At 47.9% G+C, this 12,285-nt stretch overlaps 1 protein-coding gene across 1 annotated transcript; it reads left to right on the forward strand.

Moving 5' to 3' along the window:
- The first annotated feature begins 11,467 nt into the window (after positions 1 to 11,467).
- Positions 11,468 to 11,995, forward strand: LOC135383621 (uncharacterized). The gene has a single exon (XM_064613011.1). The coding sequence runs from the start codon at positions 11,468 to 11,470 to the stop codon at positions 11,993 to 11,995; it is 528 nt and encodes a 175-aa protein (XP_064469081.1).
- Positions 11,996 to 12,285: the final 290 nt, after the last annotated feature.

Raw genomic sequence — 12,285 nt, forward strand, 5'->3', positions numbered from 1 at the left:
AGTGAGGTGTTATCGTACAGGACACTTCCCGGAGCACGTTCAACTTCATCAAAATGAAGTGCCGCAATCCTGAGTGCGCAGCAAAGTCTAGAGTACGCTGCATGAAATGTAACCTATATCTCTGCCTGCAAGCGCACAATTTTTGTTTTGACAAAAAAGTAGAGAAACTCCGACTTAACATAACAAAATAACAAGGTTTACTCAGACGTTTCGGAGTATTTTTGCAATTTTTTATTTACTTTCATCAGAAATAAACAAGGGCCACAGTACCCAAATGGGTATCATTCCGTTTTCTAGTGTAGATTGTCGTATTGCTTTCTCGTTTCGATTTTTCATTCTGTTTTGATCCATAGGGTGAGAATACAATGGTGTTTTGAAAAACCATGGACAGGTTGTCCTTGGGTCTCAAGAGGACAGAGGGGGACGAGGAGGACGGAACGAGCACGAGACCGTGTCATTAGCATGTGATTAGAGGTTAGTTATCGAAACTGCTTCCCTGTTGGAACAGTGGCTTCTTGTTATATTGCGAGACGGATGGCCACCGAAGAGCACATCCACCTACTCTACCGTTTCCATTCTTCACTTCACACCTTCGGGCTACAAAAAGGGCTCAGGTGTGGAGGCTGAAGAGCAATGCCATTCCAAGCGTCTTTTCGTCATATCCGGTCTAGAAACAACCAAGTGTCATGAAACCTTGCAGTGATTCGAGCATACGGAAGCGACCCGTACGAAAATTCCGGCCAAATTGGAATCCGGTCCTGATCCCGGATGGTTGATCCAGTTTGATTCCTAAATTGGGCAGGATCACTGATCAGCATATGATAAAATTGTGATAAAGCTTTATTCAAAATGTTATCAAATCCGGATCAAAATTGTACCGCCTCCTGACTAACCTTCCCAAGCAGCAAAATGCACTGAAAGTCGGGTGCAATAGGGGTGGGCGTGTAGGTGAAAGGCCCTGAACAGATTCATGAAACTACAGAACATCGATAAGACACATACCGTCCACCCCTATTGCACTCGACTTTCAGTACATTGTGCTGCTTGGGTTTGATCAAAACATGATTCAGATCACTGATCAGAAACTGATCGGCTCCCAATAAAATTTTGTCACAGATTCATTCAAAATTTGATCACATCTGGATTAGAGGTGTCGTAACCCAGATCAAACTTGTATTGTCCCCTGAATAGTTTTTGATCAAAACGTGACCTATTCCCGATCATTCCGTGTACAGATCCGAGCCGATATCGGATAATAACCTGACTCAGTTCGTTTAAACCCCAGCCTCAACCCCAGGGTCATCCGTATGTCCAACGTGCGGTTCAAAAGAAGTAACAGATGTTTGAGTATATGATATGCATTTATTGAAAACCAGCAGTAAATTCATTTACATTTGTCGGAAACAGCTTCATTCACCATTTCTCTCTAAGCTCACGGAGCCGCGTGCCCGGCGTCTTCACAAGGTGTGGCAATCCTTCCCAGACGTGCGCCAAATCTCGCAATGTGGCACTAATACGCTTGACCCAGTGATGAGCTCAGTGACCTGCATGGAAACGTTTTGTAGACCAAAATTTTCGTGCCACAATGAATGTGCACATGAATATGGCCGAATCTGACACGATGAATTGAAAATCCAGTTACAAATAACGGGTACGTACCTTTTCCTGGGGGCCGGCGTTCTTGAGTTGTCGTTTGTCAGTCGACATGTTGCACCCACCCGAGGATGATGCGTGTCGGACCGCCATTGCCAATGAGGTGGCCGCCATATTCTGGAGGTCTGCATTCAACCAAGGCAATTTTTGTAGCTTCCGCACCAGTCTCCTGGCATTGCTCAGCAGACGATCTAGTTCTGTGAATATGTTTTGTACAGAAGAAACACAGGTAGAAATAAATAAAATAAGAGTACTTGTTGAGGGCAGAAAGGAAAAATCGCGGCGCATACTCACCTCTATACAGGGTGTCCCAGAAAACGTGTAATTCAATTATAATAAAAAAACTACGCCACCTAGAATCATGCGGTCAACAGCATTTGTTCTTATTAGGTTTTTGCCACCTCCTAATGTGAATGTCATGTACTCCAAGTTCAATTATGTAAATATTTGCGAACTAAACTCGGAAATTTGCCAAGTAAAGGTTACTTTTGTACCCCACCAATATGAAGAGTGTGCCGAATTCACTCAAGTTCATGATAATTTGCAGTGATATCCACGAGCTATCCCATCAGAAAAAATAGCCGAATATCATACTTTTCGGAGCACCAGACCATAGCGCGCGATGACTTTTTGAGCGCAATCGCTCTCAGTGCGACGAAAGGAGGTTCCGAAGCCAGCCCACAGAGTGAGAGTAGAAAAAGTAACAGTTCCTAAAATTGGGAGAGGGAAAGCATTATCCCAGCGAAAGTCGGACTGATAAGCTGTGCCTGTTTTATCTCTTTCTGCGATGTCGGGGAGGGCTGGGTTTCCAACCTCCTTTCGTCGGACTGACAAAGATTGGGCTGAAAAATTCATCGTGCGCTATTCTGTGCGACCTCCGTAGAGCGTGGTGTTCGGCTATTTTTTCCGATGGGATAGCTCCTGAATATCCCTGTCAATTATCATTAATTTGACTAAATTAGACACGCTCTTCACATTGGTGGGGTAAAGAAGTGACCTTTACTAGGCAAATTTCCGACTTAAGGTCGCAAAAATTTACATAATTAAACTTACGTTACACGACATTCACATGAGGAGGTGGCAAAAACCCAGTAAGAACAAATGCCATTGTCCGCATGACTCTAGGTGGTGTAGTTTCTTTATTATAATTCAATGACACGTTTTCTGGGACACCCTGTATATTTCATTTCAACAACCTTTTTCAAATGTGCTGACTTGCTCACGGAGTGCCGTAACTTGGTCGATCAACTTAATTTCTCCCAGCATCTGACGGGCCTGGTGGGGTTACGTAGCTCGCCTTATCGCACCTTCGCTGTTGAAAAAAAAAGGGGGGGATGAACTTCCAGGATGATTTTCGCTTACAGTTCCAGATAGTATGTGTCTGCGAGCACAGCAATTTCCTCAGCAAAGTACAGTGAGCTAAACATCTAACGCAATATACCACAGCTAATGAAAACAACAAACCTGTGACGCTTGACCAGGAGGAATCCAAATACCATGGTGAATCGCGCCAAAGCTTGACCACCTCTTCACGTGGAGCCGGCGGCAGAATGGAAAATCCCGGGCGGGGTGAAACGAAAGTTTTCCAGGTCGCCGCGGAGGATAGAGGCTAGAGAATTTGCTGGCCAATGGTCGCCCTTCTGTCCGTCATTGTTCACGTTCTGCCAGTGTGACTGAGGTTTCTTTTTGGAAAAGCTGTTCTTCTTGAGTAAATGGCTCCAAATGCGATTTCATATGACTTAGGATTGTCGATGTCTGATGCGACATAACGGTGTGACACGGTATTTTATTATTATTATTGCTAAGCCGAGGAATGTAGGAATGTTTCCGAAGTCGGAACGTCACGGAGGCATTTACGTGAATCACACGCGAATGCGGCGGAATCACCGAAAATACTCAAACGTTGCAGTGAGTGAATATTAATTGATTAACAAATATGTATGAATTAACAAAATGTTCCTGTGGCAGGCTACCACGCACGCTGCCGGAAACACAAGAAAATGTAGAGTGCAGAAACAGTACGGCGTACAAATTCTAAAATGCGTACTGAAATATATGCAGCTTCGAGAAAAGTGAGAGCGCGCACAACATAAAGGTTGTTTAATTTCGTGCCCCTAATTTTCGACAAATCGGGCACAAGGCATGGTGTTCAGATTTCACATTATATGCTGAGTGCACCGTGCAGCTGGAAAAAGGCTAAATTTCAAAGCAAAGTCCTTCTGCAGTGCATTGTTTTCATTTACTCAAACCTGGTTTACAAAACTTCATTCACAACATGGAGCACACACAATGGGTTCCACGAGAGGATGCCATTAAATTCCCCAAAAATAGTTTTTACTTAAGAAAATTATCCAGCTAGTTGGAATGCACTCAGACAAACTTTTGCCACTGATTGGGGGGCCGTTTGCATTCGTGTCACACGTTAATTAGGCTGATTTTGTTGATTTTGTTAATTGAAGTCGTAAACTAGCCCAGCCAAGGAAGCATTTTTCTGCATTAATCTGGAAGCGCATCGCACTAGCACACAAATGCACTCAAAATCGCGCGGTTTTTCACAAGGTTTCTACAGAAATTTGGCAGTCGCAAATTCGCTATTGGATGAAGTGCGATCGCTGGTATTTACGTTTGCCGAATTGTTGGCTCCGTTCAAATACCCTTCCTCCTGTGCGAAAACAAAAGAAACCACGCCACAATCGCACGTATACCCTTGTCAAAGTGTCTCTCCTCAGCCACCAGCCACTGGCAATGATGGCGAAAAGACCCTCGATCGGAATAAAACGTGTCGCTCTTTCCACATTGTCTAGATAAAGGGGGAGCCGAGAGTTCCGCAAACGCAAAATTCCACCGACGATACTTCCCAAAGCGATACTTCTTCGGCTGTCAAATTTCTGTAGAATTCTTGTGAAAAACCCAGTGACTTTGATTGAAATAGTGTGCTATGGCGACAGGATTCCAAACCCATGCAGAAAAATGCTACCTTTCCTTGACTAATTCGCGAGTTCAATTAACAAAGTTAGCTTAGTTAACGCATGACACCAATTCAAACAACCTCATTCTGAGGCAAAAGTCTGTATGAATGTATTTCAAGTACTATTTTTGCTTTTATTTTTTGGATCGGCGCAACCCAAAAACCTAACGGTTAAATGCAGTTAATTCCCGGTGTTGTGTAACAACCACAGAAACCAATAGTGGCGGGCTACGAATTTCGAGTTCACGCAAACATTATAGACCCAACATTAAAAAAGTTTCGCACTCTCTGTACAGAACTCCTTTAATAGGTTTTAAACAGAAAAAAAAAACGGCCCAAACCACAGCTCGGGTCCGGTAGGCCTCGTGTTAACCCGACCCACATCGACCAATGCCAGGTTCGCGTTTGGTCCGCGAACTAAACCTGACTAGCTTGTACTGGACTGATCAAAACCTGGGTGTTCCGGAATCCGAAACCTTCCGGTTTTCTTCAGGCAGCATAAAGGCAGATCCAGCCCGGAACCAACTAGAAGAGACCTGAACGACCCGGATTCCTCTTGATCCGGCCTGATTAAAACCAGATCCGGGCTGATCAAGTTTGATCCGGAATTTTCGAGCTAGTGTCGCAAGTGATACAGTGCCGTCGAAGAAAATAAAGGTGATGTGCTCAGACGAGAGGCAAGATTTCACTGCTAGCGAAGAAGTTGCTTCCCTCACAAAAGATGACGAAGAGTTTCTCACTGTCCCCGGCGCCCAAGATGAACGTGGTTGCACCCAAGCAGGCCTTGGAGAACTCGGAACAGTCAGGCAGTCCAGCTGGGAGTCCACGGTGTGGGCCAGCGTTTGCCTGTTGTTCGATTGCTGTCCAAGTAGAATTTTAAAAAATCAGCAGTGTTGATTTCCAACAGAGATGGGTGCTTAGGAAGAGAGAAAAGGAACCAAAAGCAAAAATCTAACAGCTGGAGAAAACTGTCGACTCCTACAAGGAGAAGCTAAAAAAAACTGGAAGGTGACCTTTACATACCAGCATTCAAACAAGTTGAAGCAGCACAAGTTGAAGACCGTAAGGCAATGTTTCTTCTGGACGAAGTCAGGAACTTTGGAAAGAAGCGACCATCATGGACAGAGGCCACCATTAGGCCATGCATTGTGCTGCGAAACGTACGAAAGCTTACGAGCACATTCGGGCAAAACTTCCCCTGCTTCCTTGTAGAAATATGTTGAGAAATTAGGCTCAACAGGTGAGGCAGGATGAACTACTCACGTTCAGGAAAGACTGAAGGCGGAAATTGCAGCGCTCTCATCAGAAACTGCTCTCAGAAAAAAAACTGTTGTCTCATCATGGACAAAATGCACATTCAACAAAAGTTGCAATACCGTGAGCAGCTTCCCGGGGGCCACAGTGGGACACCTTCGTGGCAAGACTCATAGGCTGCAGCTGAGGCCACTGGATTGGATTGTCATGTACATTGGAGGAAATGATATTCAAAATCGCACGTCCGCAGGGACTGCTGTGCAGGAACTCTCGGCAAGGGCCCGAAACTCGCCAGTTCCTTTGCGGGATAAAGTGAGGCGCTTCATGCGTTTCACGTCATCGGACGTCAGAAAATGTCATAAATTGAACGTCATGGAGACATCCCGTGGCTAGTGATTACTGATTGGTTCCCATGAGGATGAATTCGTTTTCTGAGCGATGATTGGCCGTTTTCAAATTTGTTCGCGAGCGCTCGAACAGGCGACAGCGCGGCGGCTGTGCCGGTTGGAACCGGCGTCCACGGAGTCGCATGCGTCCGTTTCGGATGGCGCGTGTTGTGTAGCAGTTGTGTGGGACTATGAGTTCTGATTTTTCCTGTCTAAAAACGCAAGCTGTATCATGTGAGTGTCCTCGAACAGTCACAGCTGCCAGGGAATATGCCTGCGCAACGTTTGTGCTCTGCTTCTTGGTGTAGAAACTATTCGAGCGTCCGAACGCCTCGTACTCCATACCTGGTCAGCGACTGCCGAGAGGTAAGTCATTTGTCGTTGCTTGTTGCCTTACAACACCGCATTCACTTCGTGTATTGTGAATAAGTTGCTAACAGTTACCGGAATACGCGGTGACCGAGACAGACAGCGTAGCTTTGCAGATACGGTGGTAGACTATATTTCTTTTCGTGAAACAATATCATCTAAATATTATGATGAAATACCCGTTCACGTCGTACTCTATGAAGGTATGGCGCTACTGTAAGTCTGATTCTTGGTGATTTCGCTCGACAAGTTTTGTCCGACGCGTTGACTTAGTAGCTGTTCTGTACGTAGCGCCAAAGCCAAGATTGTCAGGCTAATCGGTCTGAATACATCATTGTTAAGTAGCGCAATAAAAGGTATTTTTTGTACTAAGGTCGCTCATCACACCCCATGGCTGCGAGCTTCTCACAACCCTACCACCGTTCTTGTTTTTCGCGTTCAATAGCACCTTTATTCTTTCTATTACTTTCACATGCGTAACCGTATATCTGATGCAAACCTTCACAGCTCGTCAGATACATGCAACAAATCCTTGGAACCGCTCCTTTTGACGACAAGCTCTTTCGTGAGCTCTTCCTCTCAAAACTTCCTCATGCCGTCCAGCTGGCACTGTCTGTTACGGAAGAGACCGATATTGTGTCATTAGCTACCAGAGCGGATAAGGCAATGGAGCTGTTCTCCGACTCGTGCAGCCCGTCTGCGCTGGCAGCGCTTGAAGGCACACGTGACTTTTGATCTTCACCAAGCGCTCCTTCCCAGCACCAGTCACAGCACGCATCCTCTGTGCCGGCAACGGAAAGCTCTGACCTGGCCTCGCTACGGGAAGAAGTCCGCCGCATCGCAGGCATACTCGAGCGATCCGGACCCCGCGACCGCATTTCCTCAGGCCCAGACCGTTCTACTCAACGTCGCCGTGCGGCACGTTCCCCGACTCCTCCCACTTCGCCGCCAACGCGCCTACGCCACCTTTGTTGGTTCCACAGCCGTTCGCAGAGCTCGGCGATGCGAATCCTCATGTGCATGGCAGGGAAACTACGACGGGGGTTACTAGCGGCGACCAGAAGCCCCCACCACATACGGCAAGGTCGTCTTTTCTTCATCAAGAATCGGTGCGGCAAGCACAATTTCCTTGTCGACACCGGAGCGGAGGTCAGCGTCCTTCCGGCCTCACCATCCGACAGAAGCAGAACGCCGATCGTGTATCTCACCCCGCCCATCATGGGGTGAGATCTCGTCCATCTCGCCCATCATGTAACTGCTCCAGAATTCCTGTTTACTACCGTCGTTCATTGTCTCTCGACTTCGGATTACGCAGGACTTTTCACTGGGTGTTTCTCGTTGCTTACACTCGGCACTGTATCCTAGGCAGCGATTTCCTAGGGCGTAACAAAATCTTGGTTGATGTCGCTGGGCAAAGGGTGGTGGACCACCTTACTGGCGTCACGGTCAACGGCATAAGCACGCGCGCTACATCTGTCGGCCTCGCTATCACTCTTCCGCAGAACAATGTTTTTGCCGATCTTTTACGACAGTTTCCATCCTTGACGGCCTCGTGTGACTGGAAAAGCCCGTCAAGCACCCTGTCGCCCACCACATCGTAACAAGTGGCCAACCAGTATTCGCAAAAGCACGTCCCCTAAGCCCCGAAAAACTTGCTATTGCGCGACAAGAGTTCGACCATATGCTCGCTGTCGGCATCATTCGTCCATCATCTAGTAGCTGGTATTCGCCTCTTCACATAGTTCCCAAAAAGACCAGTGGCTGGCGGCCCTGTGGTGACTATCGCGTGCTAAATTTGGCTACTGTTCCGGACCGCTACCCGTTGCCCAACATCTCTGATTTCACCACGGGTCTTTCCGGTGCAACGATGTTTTCGAAGATAGATTTAATGAAAGCCTACCATCAGACACCAATGGCCGACGAAGACATTCCCAAAACCGCAATAGTCACCCTTTTCGGCCTTTTTGAGTTTCTCCGAATGCCGTTCGGCCTCCGGAATGCTGCCCAATCTTTTCAGTGGTTCATTGACAATATCACTCGCGGGCTACCTTTCGTATTCGCCTACCTCGACGACTTGCTAGTGGCCAGTGCTTCACCCGAAGAACACCTTCAACATTTACGAACTTTATTTGGACGCCTGGCCGACCATGGGCTGCTGATCAATGCCGACAAATGCGAGTTCGGAGTTCCGGCCTTGGAGTTCTTAGCACACAGAGTAGACGCTCGAGGAATTTCCCCTCTTACCAACAAAGTCGAGAAAATCCAGAACTTTCCTCTGCCGTCGTCCATCACCCAGCTCCGCCGTTTCTTGGGAATGATCAATTTTTATAGGCGTTTTATTCCACACTGCGCGGTAATACTACGACCTCTTGAGGCGCTCCTGAGGCAGACCAGGTCGGGAGCCACGACGCTTTCCTGGTCCTCCGATACCTTACAAGCCTTTCAGGAAGCCAGACAAGCACTGGCGTCGGCAACGACCTTGATCCACCCCGTCATGGATGCACCTACGTCTATAATGGTGGACGCCTCTAACCACGCCATCGGCGCAGTCGTGCAGCAACGCATTGAGGGCCAGTGGTAACCTGTCGCGTTCTTCTCGAAAAAGTTCTCCCCCACAGAAGAACGCTACAGCACGTTTGGACGTGATCTCCTCGCTGCCTTCACAGTCGTCAAGCATCTTCCATACTACCTCGAGGACACGTCATTCACCATCTTTACAGATCACAAACCCTTGGTTTTCGCCTATCGTTCACGTAGCTCTCGGCGTTCCTCCAGGGAAGTACGGCATCTCGCGCACCTAGCGGAATTCAATGCCGAGATCAAGCACGCAAAAGGCAGCGACAATGTTCCAGCTGACACGTTAAGTCGCATATGGGCTTTGGAACTGACCCCCATTAACCTCGCCGACGTTGCTCATCATTAACAATCTGAGTCCGAGCTGCAACACCTACTATCCAGCTATTCCTTCCGGGCCATTCGTGAGATCTGTTTTCCGGGAATAGACACACCTGTTTACTGTGACACATCCACAGGCTCGGAGCGACCCTTCGTTCCGAAGGCCTTCCGGCGACCCATCTTCGCCGCGCTTCATCAATTCGCTCATCCAGGAGTCAGGGCAACTCAGCGTTTGATTACGGCTCGTTACTTCTGGCCTTCCATGAATACTGACATTCGTAACTGGACCCGATCTTACCTCTCCTGTCAACGTGCAAAAGTCCACCGCAACACCATTTCTCCGCTCTCCCAGTTTCCCTTGCCGACCCTATTGAAAAATACTTCAGAAAATCTCATAGAAACATAGCATTCTCTCAGAATTTCTTACAGAAGCGTCTTCTTATCTCAAAATTTCCTACAGAGGATGCAGATTCGTATACATATCCTCACAGGCACACCAATGAGAAAATATCCTGTGGGATAATTCAGGGTCTAGCCTTGTGATTTCTATGAGAAAATAGCGTGATTCATACAGGACTGACGTACTCACGAACTTCTCTTCAGTATTAAGGGAAATTTTGAAGGATATTTCCCTGTCGGATGAACATGAAGCAAGAACTGACGGGCAGCAGAAAGTAATATGTCGTCCGTGTTGGAAAGTAGTTCGTGCGATTTCGTATGTTTGTGAATAATCCCTCTTAGGTAGACGATTCATGGTTGCTCCGCTTTGTCGTTCCTATTGAAACTATTAATTATATAACCTGTTATGACATTCCATCGTACATTAGTGGAGGCGTTTATTCCAACTGCCAGAAGTTAGTTAGTCTGCTTTGAAACGAGGAAGCACATGGACGCAGCTGCGCATCTCAAGCAAATATCGCCTGGCATTCAGGATTTTCGTCGCGTTTGAGGTATATAGCACGTGTGCGTGTGGTATATAACCGTCCGTGCTATGCATTCCCATTCTTTAGGCGTCTTTACCCCTGTTCGCAGGTATTCTGTGGACTGGAAGGTAGAATGCAGTGTGATGGTTATTGCAACTGTGCTTTGGGCAAAAGGTATGTTACATATTTCTATGCTTATCTCTCACGCACACACATGTTGTTGTAACCATGCTTTTTGAAATGCTATTTCTTCTAGGTTAAACTCGTAAGAAGCAGCAGGCAGCGGGAATTAACGCATATTGGATCCGAGTTCGTGGTCGTAACCTATTCGCGTCTCGAGAAAGTTGGATGGTGCTTTTACGCAAGAAAGCCTACGCGTTCCCAAGGTGCAAAACAAGAACATGGCATAATCACATGAATACATTTTTGGTCGTCGCATTGGACATTTCAAGTACGTGTACAATGCGTTGGGTCATGCCTTTCTGAATTTATTGGCTGGGCTACAAATGTTCTGCAACATTCCTTACAGTGACGACATTCGACTTACTCTCAAAACTTCTCAGCAAGTAAGTCTGGGAACCTTCAATTTTCATGTGGCAGTGCAGCTTTCTTAGGGTGTTTTTTGCAGGGTGGCCCATTACCCTTTCTCATTGGCTTTCTTGCGGGCCTCGAGGCCTGTAAGAAGTTCTGTGAGAAAGCCTCACAGGCCACCCCGTAAGAAAGCTGCATTGCCACTGCCGGTAAGAAATCCTGTAAGAAAGCCTCCCCGGAATCCTACAGGATCCCTGTAAGAAACTCTGAGAGAAATTTTGTAAGATTTAGTCTCATGACCTCATAGAAATTCCTTCAGCGGTCTGAGAGATTTTTTTTGTAATATTCTCTGAAGTATTTTTCAATAGGGGAGCGCCCGGTCCACGCAGATTCACATCGACATTGTCGGCACCCTGCCGCCCTCAAACAATCACCGATATCTGCTAACTTGCATCGACCGGGACACCAGATGGCCTACGGCTGTACCCATGCCATACGCCACCGCCGCCACGGTCGCCCGCACTTTTGTTTCCACCTGGGTCGCAAGGTTCGGTGTCCCTTCTCAGATCACCACCGATAGAGGCAAGCAATTCGAATCTCGACTACTCACATCACCGACGGAGCTCCTCGGTACCAACCGTTGTCGCACGACTGTTTATCACCCATGTGCCAACGGTATAGTCGAGCGCTTCCACCGTCACCTGAAGGCGGCCATCATGGCCTATGGCAATTCATCCAAATGGCACGACTGTCTTCCATTAGTCCTCCTGGGACTTCGGGCCTCGTGGAAAGAGGATTTAGGCTGCACCGCTGCCGACCTGGAGTACGGCACCAGCCTTGCCCTTCCGGCCCAGTTCTTCGAGCCCACTCCCTCAACTGCCATTAACCCCTCGGACTACGTAGAGGACATGCGTGAGCACTTCTCCCACATCACACCCACTCCTACGCGAGCACACCAGTCCGGCAAGACGTTTCTCTCTCCGCAACTCACGTTTTCTTCCGGACCGATGCTTTGAGGAAATCGCTGCAACCTCCCTATTCCGGCCCCTTTCCCGTCCTAGAGCGGCACCCGAAATACTTCGTCATAGACTGCCACGGCCGCCCCGAAACGGTCTCCATCGACCGCCTGAAACCGGCTTTCGTCGACGCCGATGACGCCCCAACGGGCCCGACGACCAACACCGCCGGCCGTCCCAGCGTCCGCCGCAAGACCCCCAAAAGAGTCTCTTGGAGTGACTAAGTCACTTTCGTTGGGGGGGAGGGCTACTGTGGCGAAGACCAGGACAGCTGACGCTGCCCCCTCGAG

Source organism: Ornithodoros turicata, chromosome 1, assembly GCF_037126465.1.
Source record: "Ornithodoros turicata isolate Travis chromosome 1, ASM3712646v1, whole genome shotgun sequence".
NCBI lineage: Eukaryota > Metazoa > Arthropoda > Arachnida > Ixodida > Argasidae > Ornithodoros > Ornithodoros turicata.